This window comes from Psammomys obesus, unplaced genomic scaffold (assembly GCF_907164565.1).
Source record: "Psammomys obesus unplaced genomic scaffold, mPsaObe1.curated_primary_1811, whole genome shotgun sequence".
In the NCBI taxonomy this organism is placed as follows: domain Eukaryota; kingdom Metazoa; phylum Chordata; class Mammalia; order Rodentia; family Muridae; genus Psammomys; species Psammomys obesus.
In genome coordinates this window covers 20177514-20200162 of record NW_026592510.1, presented here as the reverse complement: position 1 = coordinate 20200162, position 22649 = coordinate 20177514, and the positions used below count along the sequence as shown (strand labels likewise).

General features: G+C 36.8%; 1 protein-coding gene across 5 annotated transcripts in view; it reads right to left on the bottom strand.

Annotated features, from left to right (window-relative positions):
- Positions 1-22649, bottom strand: part of Vps13a (vacuolar protein sorting 13 homolog A) — a 195576-nt gene that overhangs the window by 20277 nt on the left and 152650 nt on the right. For 2 of the 5 annotated variants that reach the window (XM_055614054.1, XM_055614052.1), the window contains 8 exons: positions 22363-22508; positions 21090-21171; positions 19710-19823; positions 17416-17491; positions 17171-17334; positions 16818-16863; positions 16605-16728; positions 3644-3755 (listed from right to left, as the gene is read on the bottom strand). In XM_055614054.1, coding sequence (XP_055470029.1) covers positions 3644-3755; positions 16605-16728; positions 16818-16863; positions 17171-17334; positions 17416-17491; positions 19710-19823; positions 21090-21171; positions 22363-22508 — 864 coding nt within the window. Of the gene's footprint in view, positions 1-571; positions 3456-3643; positions 3756-16604; positions 16729-16817; positions 16864-17170; positions 17335-17415; positions 17492-19709; positions 19824-21089; positions 21172-22362; positions 22509-22649 lie in introns of those variants that run through there. The other 3 variants (XM_055614056.1, XM_055614053.1, XM_055614057.1) reach the window with 3 other exon arrangements.

The following is a 22649-nucleotide window of genomic DNA, read 5'->3' as shown; positions in this document are numbered from 1 at the left end:
TTATCACAAGCACTAATAATTATTCACCTTTCTAGGGCATTTGGTTTTTGCTGTTTTTAGCACAGCTAATATACTAGTAAAGGAGGGGAAAAGAATTATATTTACCTGTTTGAAATTAAAAAAAAAATTCAGTGCCCAAAGTTTACTTGTAAAACTCAGAGACAAAGATACCCTTTCTTCACAACATTCAAAAATATGTTTAAATTTATAATTTAATATACAGATTCTATTATCTTGAATTAATTCATAATATTTCAATAGAGATATAATATATGGATATGTAAGTTAGTTAATGAATCTAACTGTTTAATCAATTTTATTAACTGTTTCAGAAGAAAATAAGTAATAATAAAATAACTATTAAAGATTTTAGATTATATGTATAGCTAATCTTCTATGACAAATCATAAATTTTTATATAATAATTTAACTTAGATGATTCTGGATTAGAAAAAATCCACACAGCTTCAAATAATGCAAGTTTATTATGAAAAAAATTTTGACAAAAATACCTTTAAGTGCTAAATATATATAAAACCTTGAATGGTATTCCTATTCTTTCTCCTGTCAACTCTTTTTTCTTTAAACAACAATAATACATTACAGCCCAGAATTTCACATAACATTTTTATTTTATAAAAGGTGTTTTGCTAACAAATATGCAGATGATTTAGAGTAGAAGTCATGAACATTAAAACTATATTTAAATCTAACTTCAGGTCTTAACGACAAACTGTGGGATACAAAGCTGAGATATATAAAAGCAAATTTATAATATATGATATACTCTACACTTTGATAAATACATTTTTCTGTGTGTAAATAAAGTAATTATTTTGCTTTATCATGATGTTCATAAAAACATTTTATAACGAAACAGTGCTTAACTTCCATAAAAATGAACATATCAGTGTAATGATAGCAGATATACAAACATTCCAAGTAAAATTATAAGAAGCATATGAACTTTAACACTTAACGTCTGACTAAGACTCTTCCTCCTCATCACTACTGTAACTGTGAGTCATAATCCATTCCCTGTAGACCTGAATTTTCTGTAAGCATGGCAAAGGAAAAAGAAGCATAAAGGTTAGTTAAGTATGAAAAACTGCGGGGAAAACATTAAAATTATGAAATGTTAAGGTGTTTTAGTAACTTTAAAACAGAGTTTTATCTGTGATTCATCCTGTAACTGTGGATATAATACTTTTAACTTAAAAAACCTAAAAGTGACTTCCATATACACATTCATGTCAGACATGGTTCCGTGTATCAATAAGGTGTTTTAGGAATATAGTGACTTTTCTACTTCCTTACAAGTCACTTAATTGCCTACTAAGAAGCACTGAAATAATATCCTACTTTTTAGATAGAATGACATAAATGAACATATTTTATATTTACTATGTATAAGCATATATAATTTAGTCAACACAGATAACCTTTTTGTAGAAAGCGAAAAAAGGCAGAGACATTAGAAAGTAGGAAGTAACAAACATTTTATAAAGCACTCTCAGTAAATCATTTAGGTGAAATCTAGGCAGATTACATTTCTATCTTTTCAGACAGGGTCTCATTATCCCAGGTGACCTCATACTTGCTATATAGTTTAAGATGACCTTGAAATTCTGATCCTCCTGCCTCCATTTCCCAACTGCTGGATTATACAGGCATGTACCACCACACCTGGCTTACGTAGTGCTCAGGACAGAATTTAGAGGTTCTTGCTTGCTATAGAAGAAAAGAACTCTACCATTTTATTTTGCATTTTTATTACATTATATTTTAACAAATGTACTAAAATATAGCAGTTTTTTTAGAAAAGCACTATTACTATCAGAACAGCAACTTTTTACATCTATAAACAAACAATGCTAACTGTAAACATACCAAGACATCTTATGAATTCATGTAAGTATTCAAGTGTGTTACTTGATAATTCAAGTATTACTAGTGTGTCTGACACTCTTGCTCAAAAATACACAAAGCTGACAAAGATCATGAGATTTTATTTCCTGAGACAGAATGATTAGCAGACTGGTGCACTGAAAAGTCTTTAAACATGACGAATGGAGATTCATGTTCTTTGTTTTGTTTTTTTGAAATTTATGGTTTTAAATTCCAAAGAAAACAATTAAGGTGTGGAATGAACTTTCTAGCCACTGAAATCCAGTTATCAACCAAGAAAAACTTTTGGCATAATATGTTCCTGGATAACAAGGATAGTATGTTTCTAAATTCTCCTCACTACAAATTCCTATTTTATAGCAAACATATTGAGAAATATCCTTATTTTTTAACTATATTTTGAAAACCCTTCAGCTTTCAGTATAGCAAAAAGGATGTTAATTTTTCTCTAAAAAGGGCAGGCAGATACTGGGTGGAAATGCTTCAGCTGGACCGGCCAGAGGTAACAGTTACAACTTTTCTGGCTGTCAAGAATAAGGCTCTCCTAGCAGAGCTTGCAGAACATGTCTCTTAGGTATACCCTCCCAAAAGACTGCCAATTCTATCTCAATTTGCAAGTATTCTGGCACCTTAATAAGACTTAAAAATCAAGGTAAAAGTTACTGTACTTCAATGCTATGGTTACATTTTAATATATTGAACAGATGAACCAGAGGAGAGGTAAAGTATATGTAATGCAATAATATATACTCTACATGTAGCAGTAAAATACTAAAAGTTTAAAATTTTTATCTCGGTTATTTTAAACTTGAGAAGTTCCATGTTTCAACAGTTTATTATTATCACGAATATTTTCGAACCTGTAAAAATTCTGACCTCTTATTTTCAAATAAATGGCTTATGTTTCCTCACCAAAACCATAGTAACAATCTTACAATGGGATAGCCTGGGATATGAGTTATTATTTCCACATAATCTAAGTTTTAAAACTTGAGTTATCTAGTGACAAAGTTATCTAAACTGACAAGCCATTCCAGCTTCAGACTATATTGTCTCCCAAATTGTATTTCTTTACCAGAAGATACTACTAGTGCAACAAATCCCACACATACTAATATGAGCATCCTCAAAGAATGCTTAAGAACCATGGATGATCAGCAGTGGCAGAGTTACTGAGCTTTATTTTCCCTCCCTTAATGAATAAATTAGAAATAAAGATTATATTTAATATAAAAGCTAGTAGTGGTATGAAAGAGTAGAGAAAGTCCCCCAAACAGAAACAACCTGAATATGTGCTATCAACTCTAAATGGCATGAAGGCACACATTGGCTTTTGCCAGATCTAGGATACCCAAAGCAGAACTAAGAATAGTCTATGAAAAGATTAGACTGACTGACATTCCTAAGTTACCTATACATAATCTTTTCTTTATATTCAAAATTCTGAAACAGCTGCAGAGTTTGTAAAACTTTAAGACTAAAATCTAATGTTGGCTTTTACTTGCAAAGTCATGCATTAACAGTTTTCATATCAAACTTTTTGATGCCTGTAAAAAAGAAAAAAAAATCTTATAGTAAACAGATATACTTTAAAGCCTAAGTAAATAAAAGTATAAATAAAGCTAAATAAGATAAATAAAAGCCTAATCTATTTTTAGGTATTGTGTAACTATTTTAAAATACCCTAAGTTGTGAGATTTGAACTTAGTTTGTAGTAAGACATTCCTTCACTTACCTGTAACATTTGATTTCCTGAACCATCCCGCAACCTGTAAGGTCTGATAACTCCATCTTCATTAAAAAACCGGGGAGGTCTCAGACTTTCAACTTCAAAAGTCTCTGTAGCTCTAAAACAAAAATAATACATATATACATATACATATATAACTTATCATATATACATATATAAAACTTAATTTTAAAAATTATCAAAATCCTGCACTTATGGCCCAGGAAACATCATGAAAGAAAACATGGAAAGGATATTAAGAGCCAGAATATCATGAAGTCGACTGTGAGACAGTCTGTCCTAGAAATGGCCATTAAAAACAAGACTATATAGTATCAATGAACATGTTAATGCGGAAAGGGAAAACTTCTCAGGGTCCCACTCATACACAAAGAGCTACAGACATCTGGTGACTGCATGGAGGAGGAGAAGTAACCTCTTCCAGGGATGAGTCCCTACTGGTTGCCCACACAGAGTGCTCAGCTTAATACCACAGAACACAGGTAACTGAGTAAGTTATATTTATTTGTATATATATGCATGTAATAAACATAATAAAAGACAAAGAAGGCTATCAACTTGAGGCATGGGAAGAGCTTGTGGGAAGGTAGCTGGGGAGGGCTGAAGGAAAAGAAGTAATGAAGTTCCACTTCAATTAATACATCAAAAACTTCTTAAAATAGTATAAAATACTTAAATACTAATACAAATAATAAAACTAAAATAATCTCAGATAAATAAGACCACCACATAACTTCTCTATTTTTAAATGCTTTTATGACATAATCAAATTTCCTAGAAAAAAGACTATATTAAAAAATCTGTTAATCAATTCCCTTGGACTTCCTTTGTGATGAGGATCAGAAAAAAGATTTTGTTTTGTTTAAATGGGAGATACACATGTGACCAAAACCCACAGAGATGGCAGGTGCAGTGGTGCACAACTGTAATCCCAGCGCTCAGAGAGGCAGAGGCAGGCAGACTGCTGTGAGTTTGAGGCCCGCCTGGTCCACAAAGCCAGTCCAGGACAGCCAAGGCTACAACAGAGAAACCCTATCTCGAAAAACAGAAAACGAAGACAAAAACCCACACAGATGTTCACCATCATATGCAATTAAGCAGATGTAACTTCAAACCTCAATTAGATACTACTTTATATCCAATAAAAAAACAGGCAGAATGAGCACAGCTGAGGAAGACCAGGACTAGACAAAAAAAAAAAAATCTCTAACAAAGAACATCAGGGTGAAAAAAAGTAAGAAATTCTGTTCTTTACTGGTTATGAAATGTCTCTGCATTTTAAGTGTGTACTGACATGAGCCAAACAAACTCTTCCATCCTTACGTTGCTTTTGTCAGGACTGTTTTATAGAGGTTTAGGAAAAGAAGGCAGTCACTAAGTGAAGAGATGGATTTGTCTTATTTGAAAATATAATATAAAATATATTTCATAATCTGATATAAAATATAGATAAATATAAATATATTTAGCTATTCTCCAATGGAATGAATACATTATTATACATAATAACTTGTTTTGGACAGGGATGCCGGTTTGGGGAGGGGAAACCTCATTCAACGAATGAGTACTTTCCTCATTTGTTCCCTCTTGCTTTTCAAACTTATCCAGCCCTATTCTTTAACCTCTGGCTGTTACTACCTCCTACACAATCAAGTTCACAAATGGTTGGCCATCTTCCCCTATGCATCTGAGGGTAGCCAACTGGGATCAAAGGCTTTTGTGAGAAGGGAGTGTTGAGTAGCTACTTTATACAAAGAATGAGAATCTCTGTAATACAATGTTTAAAAGAGGAAATGGAAAATGATTATTAGAAAATAATATAGAAAATTCAAAATACACACCATTTATCCAGAGAAAGCTGCACATATTTTTAGTGCACATGAGTAACAGGGCTCGCTCTATCTCTATCTATCTATCTATCTATCTATCTATCTATCTATCTATCTATCTATCTATCTATCTTTCATTGTTTTCCCCCTCCAGACATGGTATTACTGAAACTCACTAGGCCAGGTCACCTCAAACTGTCCTCTGCCTCCAAAGCACTAGAACTAAAGGTATGTACCCAATACACATGACCATGAGTTGCAGTCTTAAAAATGAACAAAACTTAAATATTCATCTGCTGATGAACAGGTAACCAAAGATGGTTTAAATGAAAAATGTCTCCCATAAGATCATAAATTTAAACACATGGTCCGGAGCTGGTACTACTGGTTGTGGGGGCGGGGCATGAAACTTCAGGGATGTGGAATGGCTTCCAGGAAGTGTGTCACAGGGACTAGTCTTTCAGAGCTTATAGACTTGTTACATGTCCAATTCATATTCTGTTTTCTCCTTGTGGTTAGAAATCTGATCAGCCAACTTTCTACTTCTGCCAGCTGTTGCCACGGCCTCCCCACCATTAACAGACTGGAACTGTGAAACCATTGTAAACCTCTGGGACTGCATGCCAAAACAATTACTTCTATAAATTGCTTTTGAGAATGGTATTTTATCATAGTAAAAAAAAAATGAAGCTAATACAGTTATATATCTAAATAATAAAATATTACTCAGCAATAGAAGGGAAGCTCTCCTTTTTGCTACATCATAAATGAACTTTGAAAACATGCTGGGTAAAAGAAACCAGTCACAAAAGACTCCAAATTGTACAAATCCATTTACATATACTATCCAAAACAGACAAATCCATACACAAAAAGGAAATTGTGATGGCTAATGCTAAGAGGAGATGAAAATGGTGAGTGACTGCTAACAAACATGAGATTTCTTTTGGGGATGATAAAAAAGGGGATTTGTTAGTGATGGCTATAGAATAATAATAAAAAAAAATTGCTGCATGTAATGTCTACTTCAAGGTGACGACTTTTATAGTATGCTTCCAGAATATATACGAATAGAAGACCCTGATATAAACCACACACTTATGGACACCTGATTTTTGACAAAGACACCAAAACCATACAATGGAAAAAAGACAGCATCTTTAACAAATGGTGCTGGACTAACGGGATGTCTACATGTAGAAAAATGCAAATAGATCCATACTTATCACCCTGCACAAAACTAAAGTCCAAGTGGATCAAAGACCTCAATATAAAACTAGACACACTAAATCTGTTAGAATGAAAAGTGGGGAACAGCCTAGAACTCATTGGCACAGGAGACAACTTTCTGAACAGAACACCAATAGCACAGGCTCTAAGAGCAACAATTAATAAATGGGACCTCATGAAACCGAAAAGTTTCTGTAAAGCAAAGGATACTGTTGTCAGAACAAAACGACATCCTACATACTGGGAAAGAATCTTCACCAACCCTATATCTGACAGAGGGCTAATATCCAGTAAATATAAAGAACTCAAGAAGTTAAACAACAACAAATCAAGTAATCCAATTAAAAAACAGGGAACAGAGCTAAACAGAGAACTCTCAATAGAGGAATATCGAATGGCAGAGAAACACTTAAAGAAATGCTCATCGTCCTTAGTCATCAGGGAAATGCCAATCAAAATGACTCTGAGATTTCACCTTACACCAATCAGAATGGCTAAGATCAAAAACTCAAGTGACAACACATGCTGGAGAGGGTGTGGAGAAAGGGGAACCCTCCTCCACTGCTGGTGGGAATGTACACTTGTATAATCACTTTGGAAATCAATCTGGTGTTTTCTCAGACAATTAGGAATAGTGCTATTTGAAGACCCAGCTATTCCACTCCTAAGCATATATCCAAAAGATGTTCAAGCATACAACAAGGACATTTGCTCAACCATGTTTGTACCAATTTGTAATAGCCAGACGCTGGAAACAACACAGATCGCCCTCAGTTGAAGAATGGATACAGAAATTGTGTTACATATATATAGTGGAATACTACTCAGCAATAAAAAAACAAGGAAATTGAGGCGGGGCAAGGTGGCAGCGCCAGGAGGGCTCTAAGTGCCTTCAAGAAGAAATTCGAGACAGCTCATTCAAGCAACTTAATGGCTCACTTAAAAACCCTAGAAAAAGAAGAAGCAGACACACCAAGAAGGAGTAGACGGCTGGAAATAATCAAACTCAGGGCTGAAATCAATCAGTTAGAAACAAATAAAACAATTCAAAGAATCAATGAAACCGAGAGCTGGTTCTTTGAGAAAATCAACAAGATAGACAAACCCTTAGCCAGGCTAACTAAAAGGCAGAGAGACACCACCCAAATCAACAAACTCAGAAATGAAAAGGGGGACATAACTGAGGAAATCCAAACAATCATTAGGACTTACTTCAAAAGTCTATATGCCACAAAATTTGAAAATCTAAATGAAATGGACAATTTTCTTGATCGATTTGACTTACCAAAGCTGAATCAGGACCAGGTAAATCAATTAAATAGTCCTATATCCCCCAAAGAAATAGAAGCGGTCATCAAAAGTCTCCCAACCAAAAAAGCCCAGGACCAGATGGTTTCAGCGCAAAATTCTACCAGATCTTCAAAGAAGAGCTAACACCAATTCTCTTCAAACTATCCCACAAAATAGAAACAGAAGGAACATTACCAAACTCATTCTATGAAGCCACAGTCACCTTGGTACCTAAACCTCACAAAGACTCAACAAAGAAAGAGAATTTCAGGCCAATCTCCCTTATGAACATTGATGCAAAAATACTTAACAAAATACTTGCAAACCGAATACAAGAACACATCAAAGATATTATCCACTATGACCAAGTAGGCTTCATCCCAGGTATGCAGGGGTGGTTCAATATACGGAAATCCATCAATGTGATCCACCATATAAACAAACTGAAAGAAAAAAAAACCACATGATAATCTCCCTAGATGCTGAAAAAGCATTTGACAAAATCCAACATCCATTCATGTTTAAAATATTGGAGAGATCAGGGATACAAGGCACATATCTAAACACAGTAAAGGCGATATACAACAAGCCTATAGCCAACATCAAACTGAACGGAGAGAAACTTAAAGCAATCCCACTGAAATCAGGAACAAGACAAGGCCACCCATTCTCTCCATATCTCTTCAGCATAGTGCTGGAAGTCCTTGCTAGAGCAATAAGACAGTTGAAGGAGATCAAGGGGATACAGATGGGAAAGGAAGAAGTCAAATTATCACTATTTGTAGATGATATGATAGTATACATGAGTGACCCCAAAAACTCTACCAGGGAACTCCTACAGCTGATAAACACCTTCAGCAAAGTGGCCGGATGCAAAATTAAGTCAAAAAAATCAGTAGCACTCCTGTATACAAAAGACAAAAGGGCTGAGAAAGAAATTAGGGAAACAACACCCTTCACAATAGCCACAAAGGACATAAAGTACCTTGGTGTAACCCTAACCAAGCAAGTCAAAGATTTGTATGAAAAAAATTTCAAGTCTCTGAAGAAAGAATTAGAAGAAGATATGAGAAGATGGAAAGATCTCCCATGTTCATGGCTTGGCGGGATTAACATAGTAAAAATGGCCATCTTACCAAAAGCAATCTACAGATTTAATGAAATTCCCATCAAATTGCTAACATAATTCTTTACAGACCTGGAAAGAAAAATTCTCAACTTCGTATGGAATAACAAGAAACCGAGAATTGCTAAAACAATCCTCTACAATAAAAGATCTTCTGGAGGTATCTCCATCCCTGATCTCAAGCTGTACTATAGAGCAACAGTTATAAAAACTGCATGGTACTGGCATAGAAACAGAATGGTGGATCAATGGAACCGAACAGAAGACCCAGAAATAAACCCACACCCTTACGGACACCTGATTTTTGACAAAGATGCCAAAATCATACAATGGAAAAAAGATAGCATCTTCAACAAATGGTGCTGGTCCAACTGGATGTCTACATGTAGAAAAATGAAAATAGATCCATACTTATCACCCTGCACAAAACTTAAGTCCAAGTGGATCAAAGAACTCAACATAAAACCAGACACATTAAATCGGCTAGAAAAAACAGTGGTGAATACCCTAGCACTCATTGGTACAGGAGACAACTTCCTGAACAGAACACCAACAGCACAGGCTCTAAGAGCAACAATCAATAAATGGGACCTCATGAAACCGAAAAGCTTCTGTAAAGCAAAGGACACTGTCATCAAAACAAAGCGACTGCCTATAGATTGGGAAAGAATCTTCACCAACCCTTTATCTGACAGAGGACTCATATCCAGTATATATAAAGAACTAAAGAAGCTGAAAAGCAGCAAACCAAGTAATCCACTTAAAAAATGGGGAACAGAGCTAAACAGAGAACTCTCTGTAGAGGAATATCAAATGGCAGAGAAGCATTTAAAGAAATGCTCATCCTCATTAGCCATTAGGGAAATGCAAATCAAAACCCTGAGATTTCACCTTACACCCATCAGAATGGCCAAGATCAAAAACTCAAGTGACAACACATGCTGGAGAGGTTGTGGAGAAAGGGGAACCCTTCTCCACTGCTGGTGGGGATGTAAACTTGTATAACCACTCTGGAAATCAATCTGGTGCTTTCTCAGACAACTAGGAATAGCGCTTCCTCAAGATCCAGCCATACCACTCCTAGGCATATATCTAAAAGAGGCTCAAGTACACAAAAAGGACATTTGCTCAACCATGTTTGTAGCAGCTTTATCTGTAATAGCCAGAAGCTGGAAACAACCCAGATGCCCCTCAACTGCAGAATGGATGCAGAAATTGTGGTGCATCTATACAATAGATTATTACCTAGGAATGAAAAATAAGGAAATCATGAAATTTGCAGGTAAATGGTGAGACTTGGAAAGGATCATCCTGAGTGAGTTGTCCCAGAAGCAAAAAGACACACACAGTATATACTTACTCATATAAACATACAACATAGGATAAAACCACTAAAATCAGTACATCTAAACAAACTAAGCAAAAGAGAGGACCCTAACTAAAATGCTCAATCCCCATCCTGAAAGGCAAAGAGGATGGACATCAGAAGAAGAAGAAAACAACCTAGGAACCTGCCACAGAGGGCCTTTGAAAGCCTCTGCCCTGCAGACTATCAAAGCAGATGCTGAGCCTGATGGCTAACTGTTGGGCAGAGTGAATGGAATTTTATGTAAGAAGTGGGAAATAGCCAGAGCTGGAGAGGACAGGAACTGCACATGGAGAGCAACAGAACAAGAAAATCTGAACACAGGGAACTTCCCAGAGACTCATACTCCAACCAAGGACTATTCATGGAGATAACCTAGAACCCCTGCACACATGTAGCCCATGGCAGTTCAGTGTCCAAGTGGGTTACATAGTAATGGGCAGAGGGACTGCCTCTGACATAATCTGAGTGGCCTGCTCGTTGATCACCTCCCCCTGAGGGCGGAGCATCCTTACTGGGCCACAGAAGATGACAATGCAGCCACTTCTGATGAGAACTGATAGTCTAAGATCAGAAAGAAGGAGAGGAAGACCTCCCCTATCGGTGGGCTTGGGGAGGGGCATGCATGCAGAAAGGGGAAGAAGGGTGGGATTGGGAGGGGAGGAGAGAGGGGCCTATGGGGGGGATACAAAATGAATAAAGTGTAATTAATAATAATAATAATAATAATAATAATAATAATAAACCAAGGAAATCATGAAATGTGCAGGCAAATGGTGGGAACTAGAAAAGATCATCCTGAGTGAGGTATCCCAGAAGCAGAAAGACACACAGAGTATATACTCACTCATAAGTGGATATTAGACATATAATATAGGATAAACATATTAAAATCTGTACACCCAAAGAAACTAAGCAAGAAGGGGGACTCTGGGTAAGATGCTCAATGCTCATTCAGAAAGGAAAAGAGGATGGCCATGTGAAGAGGGAGAAAACAGGGTACAGGATAGAAGCCTAACACAGAGGGCCTCTGAAAGACTATCTAGCAGGGTATCAAAGTAGATGCTAAGACTCATAGCCAAACTTTAGGCAGAGTGCAGGGAATCTTATGAAAGAAGGGGGAGATAGTAAGACCTGGAGAGGACAGGAGCTCCACAAGGACAGCAACAAATCCTAAAAGTCTGGTCCCAGGGGTCTTTTCTGAGACTGATACTACAACCAAGGATCAGCATGGAGATAACCTAGAACCCCTGCACAGATGTAGCCCATGGCAGTTCAGTTTCCAAGTGGGTTCCCTATTAAGAAGAACAGGGACTGTCTCTGACATGATCTGATTGGCCTGCTCTTTGATCACCTGACCTGATAGAGTAGGATCAGAAGGAAGGAGAGGAATATCTCCCCTATCAGTGGACTGGGGGAGGGGCATGGGTGGAGATAAGAGAGGGAAGGTGGGATTGGGAGGGGAGGAGGGAGAAAGCTAAAGGTGGGATACAAAGTGAAAAAATATAATTAATAAAACATTAAAATTTAAAAAATTAAAAAAAAAAGAATTACTACAACTCAACAATAAAGGAACAACCAGCCCAACACAGAATTTGAAAAGGGTTTAAAGATAGTTCTTATGCAAGCATAAAAAGAAACAGGAGGGATTTTTTTTTTCGTACCAGAACTATTTGATATCTTAACTATAGTTGTAGATACATCAAACCACAAGAATCACAAAAGCACGTATAATTTGTACACATATAAGTAAATTAGTATGTCAAACTGTGGAAATCTGAATTCTATCAGACTCAGCCAATGTCCCTTTTGTCACATTATACTATAGTTTACAAAATGTTAACCTGTGGAAAATAGGGAAGGCCTCCATAATGTCTGGATGATGGCTCCACAGACTCGTCTCCAGGACGAGTAGTCTACAGTGTGATTAAAGGACTGCAAAGTAAGGGAATAATACAGGTGTACTCTAAATGCCACCAAAAGTGTCCTTATAAATGGAAGAGAGATATCAGACACACAAAGGAGAAAGGAATATGAAGATGACAGCAGAAAATGAAACAGTACAGCTAAGAAGCAAGGAATACCACCAGCTACTAGGATCTTCAAGATTCTTCAGGCAAAATCTTCCCTCCAAAGGAACAGAATTGTGAGAAAAAGAGATTACTCTTGTCCCAGGGTTGGTAATTTGTTACAGTAGTCAGGGCATATAATGCACTATGGAAGGTATCCCTCTACATTATTTCCTACCATTGCATATAAACGTACAACTAATTCCATCCATTTGCCTGCAAATTTCACGATTTCCTTATTTTTAATTGCTGAGTAGTATTCCATTGTATAAATGTACCACAATTTCTATACCCATTTCTTGGCTGAGAGATACCTAGGTTGTTTTCAGATTCTGGGAATTATGAATAAAGCTGTTATGAACATAGTTGAGCAAATGTCCTTGTTGTACTGTTGAGCATCTTTCAGGTATATGTGTAGGAGTGGTAAGCTGGCTCTTGAGGTAGGTAGCACTCTTCCTTATTTCCTCTTTCCTATTTTTAATCTCTAAGCAGTCATGGACTCTGTTACAAACACTGCATTACAGGGCCTAAACTCAAACCTTTAATGGTAGCTTGGGACCTCTCTCCTAATCTCCAGACTCTCACACTAAATAACTTACTCGGCTTTTCCATCTGGGTATGTAAAAGAAATTTAAAGCTCAATAAATTTACAAGACATCTTTCAATTCTGTCGTTCTCACAACTTTCCCAGCATGTTCATAGAGTCATGATTAGACTCATGATTCCCACTCTTCCTGGCTCATTAACACACAAGTAAAACACACAAGTAGAGGACAGGATCTCTTTTCATGGTTCCTAGCACTGTAACGGTCAACTTGCCACCATCTGTCTGGATTACAGTCAAGTAGTCCATTTCATCCTCGGATCTGCCTGTAAGTTCTGAATGCAGCCCCAGCTCACGTGCCTCCTCTGGCTTAAAAATCCCCAAGAGTCTTAAGAAAAAGCTGATGTCCTCTCAAAACTATGGGACAGCACTGGATCTGCACAGGAATGAGCTTATCAATAGCCAGGCAAGGATAGAAGGGGATGGGGTCCCTCCTCCTTATTGCCATTTCCTATGGATAGATTCAGGGAAAGGGGATTGTGTGTCTACCGAGTTAAAATAGTCCCAAACCAATGGTCACAGATGGTCTTGATTTAACTAAACTGATCACACACTGGAATCTAAAGTCATGAATATGTGAAAGAGGTTAAGGAAGGCTGATAGGGATGGATGGAGATGAAAGATGGTGGGAAAAGAGAATAATTAGAATGTATTATATTCACTAGCACTTATATCTACAAGTGAAGAGTCTTTATAACAGTGATCTGAAAACAGTAAAAAAAAAAATCATGTTAGTTAAGTGAGCATTTTTATCTTATGTCATATATTTCTAATGGTTATAGTCAAAATATTATTTCATCACAAAGATAGTATTTTCCTGTTTAAAAACAAAAAAAGAATTCTACAAGGCCAGATGGCTGAAGTTCATGATTATGGAGAATTAATACGCTGCAGACCATACCCAAATTATCTTGGGCTACATTACTGCCCACTCCTGCTTGACATAACATCCTATGACTATTCAAAACTTTTAAAATCTATTACTAGCAAGTTACTAGCTTCCATCAATACAAAAACCAACCAACAAAACAAAAATATCCTCAAAACTAAGAATGTCACCAGACAGCATGAGGAAGCCTGTAACAGATTTCTTCACTTTTTTGTAATCTACCTACCCAACAAACACAATGTACTTGACAGCATCTTGATTTCTAATTTGCTTTGTTTTCTCACTATTAAAAACTTACTGTTGTCACAGTGGCACATGATATCCAGGGTAATTTCAATCATTAGTCTTGAACCATGGTCACTCTTATCAGAATAAACTATTTCTTACTGAAGGGCTCTCCAGCAGACCCAAACATGGCAAACATGGCATTGAAGGTTTTGCCCTTTACCCTTCTTTCTCCCTTGCTAACAGCCATTAGATTACATCCCTAAAGCTAGTCCCCAAGGTTCATTCTGGTGTTTGGACACTGACTCATTCCTGAAACACCAAGGTCCAACTATCAAAATTCATTATTTGGCTATACTGGCTAACTTGTTCAATCAGAATTTACAAACTTGCTCTAGCACAGATTCCCCCCCAACGCTACTGTAAAAAAAACCTGCTGCTGCTTGCTATTTGTCTGACCAAGAGGCCTCTTGGTCAGTTTGTCCCTCCAGGGTTATAAATATCCTGTGCACTGAGAACTTGGTGTCTGGTTGTGCCCTGTACTGAGCAAGGAGCCTAACCTCCTTTACACCTACTCTTTGAAAAATAAAAAAAGGAAGGAAGAAAGGAAAACAGAACTTTCCTACTACCACTTTGGTTAGCCTTCTTTCTCCTAATGTGTCCTTCCTTCTGTTTAGTTCATCAGAATTGGGCTGAACCTAGGGTTCAACAATCACTCTACATTGAGCCACATCCCTAACTCTATCTGCTTTTATCATCACGGAATTTTCTTTTAGCAATTAACATAGCATACATTATTTATCAGCTACTTACTTTACTTTCCTACTAAAGTGTGCAATGTGTAAGAAGTGGAGCACTGCCATTATGTTCAGTGCCGATTTCTTGAGTGACAAGAATACTCTGTAATTGATATTATAGAGATACATAAATAATCCCGTGTGTGTGTAGCCAACAACTCATTAGTATGTCTCAATTACCCATTTACTCAGTTTTATCTTCCTGTTGCATCAAAGATATAAAAATGTTTCATTATATATAATGAAAAATTTTAACATTTATATGTATATATATATATATATATATATATATATATATATATAAAGTTCTTATAATTTTATCAGCTTTGCTTTGTAAAATTTGAGAAACTGAAATGAACAACATTCAGTTTTTTTGTTTGTTTGTTTTGTTCTTCGAAACAGGGTTTCTCTGTATAGCCTTGGCTGTCCTGGACTTGTTTTGTAGACCCAGGCTGGCCTCAAACTCTGCCTGTCTCTGCCTCCCTGAGTGCTGGGATTACAGGCGTGTGCCACCATAGCCAGCTCTACATTCAAAATTTTTATCTTCTGGAGTTTTGATTATTTGCTAATTAGTTGATTCTCAAAAACTTTTTTCTAAAGTTAATTCCATCTCAGAAATAAGCAAATACACTTTATCAATTAACTACTTCATGGTAATTGTTCCTTTTCCAAATCACATTTTATTAATTTCTACTAAGTTCCAATGTTGTTTCTATATGGGTCAATTATATTTAGCCACTAATTGATTATTTTACCTTCAATTCTTATAACCAATTCTTTGATCTGAAGTGTTCTTTCATAAGGATATCCCTTAGCAGTTCTTGGCCTTTACTACTCCTTCTAAAATGTTTACTTTGTCCTTGACTCTTGAAGGTAATGAAGGTAGATACAGAATGGCAAGGCTTTCCCTTGGGGGTTGGGGGGCAAATCTAGCAGCTCTGTGAGAAGTCTGCATAGCTTGCTACACATTTTGCATTTCTTGGATTTCAGCCTTCTGAGCATCTTGTAAAATTACGGCTCAAAATGATATTTTTATGAGGCCAAAACTACAGGGAGGAGAAACAAATCCCCTTTCCCTACTTTCATTCTAACTTGTACAAAGCCAGAAATAAACAATGAAGAGAGAAAAATGAATGTAACAGATCTTAAAGTGAGATCATAAACGTAGGGGAAAGGCAAATGCAATGTCATCTAAAGAATGGTGACATTTTTTTTTATTTCTCAAAAGCAGGGAGAATTTGCTAATTTAAAACCAACACACATAGCACACTTTGATGTATTTTAGCTGAGTAAAAGCTTAGCTGGCCAAACCATTCTTGACAACAGCTGCTGGAAGCAGATGACAAAAGAACTCTACAACGCTGAAGTCACATAATGAGAGCAGCTTAGCAAGAATCAAAATTAGGAAGTCATATGCAATCTGCCATCCCATCGTGTTCATAAGTAGGAGCCTGCAAACCAACAGTAGATACACTTGATGGCATTAGAATGTTGCTAATCTGTCACTCACAAAGTTTTTACCTTTTGATTCCCTGAAAAGTGCTGCTCGCCATGTCTATGATGCCACCTGTTGGCCTGGCCACGGCTCCAACTAAACCTTTTCCCACACCTTTGAGGAAGCCAGCTGCTCCTTCCTTTTGAGCACCTAGAAAAAACAACCAGTTCAAGCAATTACAACAAATGAAAATGGAAGCAACTTATGAGCTATGTGACAGACAAAGCAACTATACTTGCCTTTAATTGGTTTTGTAACAATCCCTGTGATGCCACTTACAAAACCCTGGAGGAAAAGCACAATTGAAAAGTTATATTTCCATAAGATACTTAGGAGACCATTTTGCTTCAATAAACAAACAAACAAACCAAAAAAAAGTAGAGTTCTTCTAATAGATCACAATAATTAGCATAGTTATTTCCTAAGTGTTTCATTTAAATAGAATGCTTGTGGGGATCACTGAAATATTTTATATGCCACATTACAATGTTCAATAGTAATGTAAGTAAACTTACATGTCTGTTTCTTTATTCATAAAATGTTGATTTAAAAGCTAACCTTTACATGTTCATAACCCCATGAAAGTTCTTACAGAAACAAGGCCTTTTCCTCCACGAGTGATGCCTTCTCGAAGACCTGCTGGTTGCTTATTCATTGCTTCTCTTCTCTTCTGCTGGTAGTCTTCATCCATTGTCATGGCTGCTACCCCTTTAGCCATAGCACTGGTGATTTTGGAGGCGGCACCAGCTAGTCCACCTAACAAAGAGAGTATTATATTAAGTAAAGGCTCAGCTGTCATTGCTGTCTGGCAGTGCTGCTCAGCTTTCTACTGCTTACCAACGGCTCCGCCAACTAGTGCTTTCAATCCTAGTGCCATTCCCTCCACAAACTCTTCAGGACCCTGGATAGCCCCCTAAGGGGACAAAAAGAGTGGTATTAAAAGGACGAACTCACTGATACATGGAAAGTGACAAAAACTGGAAGAATAATGGAAATGATGCCAACAAAAACACTCAGTTGTCAGGGTAATTTCATGACACTCAAAGTGTAAAGGGTAAAAGAGAACTTGTCTGAGATGAAAGGAGAACAGAACTTTGCTCCTTACTGCTAACTGTAATGACAGAAGTATGCACATTTATAGTGTTCTTAATAACTTAAAACTCTTATCACTTCTAATTTTTAAATCACAATGTACACAACAAAAAATAATTCTATGTTGTTTTTGTTATGCATTTCGTAAGTAAAGTATAAAAACTCCATATGTGTTTATGAAAAGTATAAAGAGATGTAGAATTCTTCTTTTCTATCCCTATTAAAACTGCTTTGCAGGATGCCAGATGTCTGGTTGTTTTTATGATTACATACTACTGTGCAAAACAAAATTACCATATTCAGTGAGGTTCCTTTTCCTACTTCCTGAAATGTGCTCACTGTTTTTACTCCACACCAACACTTAAATTAGGAAGATCTTAACAGAATCTTAGGTTGAAATTTTGAAGGATGAAGTAGAAATTCCTCTACTAAGATCAGAGTAATTTTTGAGTCTCTTAAAAGTTGTTTACTCTTAACCAACTCTATATCTGACAGAGGGCTAATATTCAGAATACATAAAGAACTCAAGAAGATAAAAAGCAACAAATCAAGTAATCCAATTAAAAAATGGGTACAGAACTAAACAGAGAATTACCTGCACAGGAATACAGAATGGTAGAGAAACACTTAAAGAATTGCTCAATGTCCTTAGTCATCAGGGAGATGCAAATCAAAATGACCCTGATATTTCACTTTACACCCATTAGAATAGCTAAGATCAAAACCTCAAGTGACAATACATGCTGGAGAGGATGTGGAGAAAGGGGAACCCTCCTCCATTGCTGGTGGGAATGTACAATCACTTTGGAAATCAATCTGGTGCTTTCTCAGGCAATTAGGAATAGTGCTACCTGAAGACCCAGCTATTCCACTCTTAGGCATATATCCAAAAGATGTTCAAGTATACAACAAGGATATTTGTTCAACCATGTTCATAGCAGCTTTATTCGTAATAGCCAGTACCTGGGAACAACCCAGAACCTGGGAACAACCCAGATGCTCCTCAGTTGAGGAATGGATACAGAAATTATGTTACATTTACACAATAGAATACTACTCAGCAATGAAAAACAAGGAATTCATGGAATTTGCAGGCAAATGGTGGGTACTAGAAATGGTGGGTACTCATCCTGAGTGAGGTATCCCAGAAACAGAAAGACATACGGTATATACTCACTTATAAATGGATATTAGACATATAATATAGGATAAACCTACAAAAATATGTACACCTAAAGAAGCTGAGCTAGAAGGAGGACCCTGGGTAAGATGATCAATTCTCACTCAGAAAGGCAAACAGGACGGACATTGGAAGAAGGAGAAAACGGGAAACAGGACAGGAGCCTACCACAGAGGGCCTCTGAAAGACTCTGCCCAGCATTGTATCAAAGCAGATGCTAAGACTCATAGCCAAACTTTGGGCAGAGTGCAAGGAATCTTATGAAAGAAGGGGGAGATAGTAAGACCTGGAGAGGACAGGCGCTCCACAAGGAGAGCAACAGAACAAAATAATCTGGGCCCAGGGGTCTTTTCTGAGACTGATAGTACAACCAAGGACCATTCATGGAGATCACCTAGAACCCCTGCTCAGATGTAGCCCATGGCAGCTCAGTATCCAAGTGGGTTCCCTAGTAAGGAGAACATCGACTGTCTCTGACATGAACTCATGTGGTTAGCTCTTTGACTGCCTCCCCCTAATGGGGGAGCAGCCTTGCCAGGCCACAGAGGAGGACAATGCAGCCAGTTCTGATGAGACCAGATAAGCTAGGGTCAGATGGAAGTGGAACAGGACCTCCCCTATCTGTGGACTTGGCGAGGGCCATAGGAGGAAATGAGGGAGGGAGGGTGGAATTGGGAGGGAAGGAGGGAGGAGGCTACAGCTGGGATACAAAGTGAATAAACTGTAATTAATATAAAAAGTAAAAATTTAATTTAAAAGTTGTTTACATGTACAGGTCAAGTTAACAACAGGAATGTATTATACATTAAGAAAACATTATTTTATATTATCCATTACATAATACAAGTAAATATTTTACCTGGTAAGGCTCATAAAAGAATGCTTCTACTCCTTCTGAAAATTCTCTAATTAAGCCAAAGGGATTTCCCAAAACATCAAGTCCAAGAATGAGTACATACATTTGCTTAATAGCCTAAGAATGAAATATGAGTATCAGTCAACATCATGAGATACTATGCTTATAGATTACTTAATATACACATCCAATTTACTCAGGATAACATCATTACTACAAATTTTAAGACCCAAACCTATCACTATTCTTTTTGTTTTTCATTTTATTTTATGAGCACAGTTGCATTGCCTCCATATATGTTGGTGTGTCATATGTATGCAGTGTCTTCAGAGACAAGAAGAAGGTGTCAGATTCTCTGGAACAGAAGAAAAAAAGCTGTGGGCCACCATTTGGGTCTTGAGAACCAAGCTTCAGTCCTTAGGAAGAGCAGCAGGTACTCTCCAGCCCCTTTATCACAATTCTTCATTTAAAAATATAATTATTAAAAGTGCTCATTTGTGTAATGTGTGTGGAGGTGCATACTGTGTGTGGGTAACTGTGGAAGGCAGATTTCAGCCTGCCTTGAGGCTGAACTCCTGAGGTATCATCTTGAAGAACACTATTGGTCTAATCAGCCTAGCATGATGGCATGCAAACCCCAGTGTTCTTGCCTCTGACCACTCAGTGCTGGGACTGCTAGTATGTACTAGCATACTTAGCATTTTCACATGGGTTCTGGGGCTCAAATCAGGTCACCACGCTTGCAAGGCCAGCACTTCAGTGACGGGGTCATTTCCAAAAGCCTACTAATACTTACTTAATTTTTGAAAAGCAACTTGGAAGAGATAAAATGAAATCTAGATTATAGTCTCTAGAATATAGAAAAAGTTTTCAGTGTTCCATGACTTCTGAGTTAACTACTATCACAATCTTACAGATTTCAGTGTCACAAAATGCATGGCAAAAGTGGGATGCCCACCCAGAACCCAAGTCTAAATCCAGAGATACAGAAATATTTCTAGACTTGAAAAGATCAACAGAGACAAGGTATGTAGCTGACTCAACAACCTCACAGTAAAAATGTGTTCATCAGTGGCTGACAGTTTCAAGAAATATGATAAATTAATATGTTATAAAAATTTATGTATTTTTAATCACACTGATTCAGAAAAAAACTCTAATAGTGTTTTTTAATTTTGTTTTGTTTTAAGAACAAGAACAAAAAGTTGAAATGGTGGTTGGCTTAAGTTCATATGAATAAATCTGAAAAGGGAAAAACACAAGCTTAAATTTTTGAAACTTGCTATTTGCTTTCCAGAGAAATCTATATTATACATGCATGGACAGATATAAGGTTTCACTAGTTTACATCTCTATTCCTTTGTAACATAATCTCACACTGACCTGTTTGGAATAGTGTCTTATTACTTCAGATTGCAGTTCAGATGTTGTCTGGAACTGGTAGTTGAGTTCAAAAAAGGCAAGCCTGAAAAAAAAACATATTTACATATATATAGATATGCATGCATGGAGGGAGAAAATTATTTTTTAATTATTGATGACTGGTTTTCTTTTCTTTAGAATTTTCTTCTCCAGATCTGTCTGAATACATTCATTCCATGTAATTCTTGGCATATTCTACTCAAAGACATTTTCTAAAAACCTGATAAAGTCTATAACTCTTATCCTTTAAAGAAAATCACCAAAGACCAAGACAAAGATCTCAGTCATCGCCTAGTGGAACTATTTCCCAACTTTGCCCTATAAAGACTCCCAAGGGTGGGGGTGGGGGATGCCCAAAGAACATGTTTGACATGCTGCAGGGCTGCCTGGGAATGGCCAGACTTCATATGGCTGCAGCTCTTCCTTCTGGGATGAAAGCAGAGGCAACAACTGATGCTCTAACTGGAGGGTGCTTTTTTTCTGACCAAGAGAACAGGAAGATAGAGTTTCCCTTATTTCGATGCTGTGTTCTTGACTTTGACTGTTTCCTAATTAGAGTCAGAGCTGCCTCTGATTCTCATGCTCTTAATAAGCAGGCATGCTAAAACATATTACCTACAAAGACTTTCTTTTTTAAAGTAGTCTCTACTCAGATTTTGAATCAATAGGCAGACACTCCATTAGTTTTAAGTACAAATTGGGTTTTTGCCTGCTTGTGAGATGAGCTCTCACTAGGTCATACATGTTCATCTTGAATTGCTGAACTCAAGTCATTTTTCTACCTTAGCCTCTTGAGTGCTGGGACTAGATATGTGTTCCAATGCACCTAGCCTAAAAACCAATGCTCCTATTGTAATTAAATATATTCATTTGAATGGCTCCTTTTAATGTACTGTTTGGTCACACACTATTGCAGACTTGAAAACCCCACCTGCCAAAATCCACACCTCTTAAGCACCCCCTTCTTTTGAGGGATCGTTATCAGGCCAGAGTTTCTAAAGTACATAAAGTTGGATATTCGACATCTCTTTTTCTTAAGAAAATTACTTAAAAATTACTCATAACTTAGTCATTAAGGGCAGATAAAATACTTAGTGTTATTCTGATTATAACCCACCTAAAGACAGAACCCACATTTTACCTATAATTTTCAATATACCTTTCACAGTCACAAAAATTTTACATAAACATGATGGACCACTCATCAGTTTATAGATGTAAGTATTAAACGTACTTAAAAACAACATCTTGAACATCGGTTAGGGTGGCACCAATACTTTTCAGCAAAAGATTTAAAGAATGAAGGGGAATTAGTCCTCCACGGTGTCCTGAATCTTTAGCTTCTTCTCTACCAGAGCTCAGTGAAACACTCAAATGCAACTGAAGAGATAAAGAAATACATTAAAGCACTTTCCCTGAGTGGCAAATTAACTTTTACAAAACAGTTTCATATTTTGTTCATTAAACCGTAAATAAGATCTCAAAGTTACGTGAATTATGCCAAAACTTAGTAACTAAAAA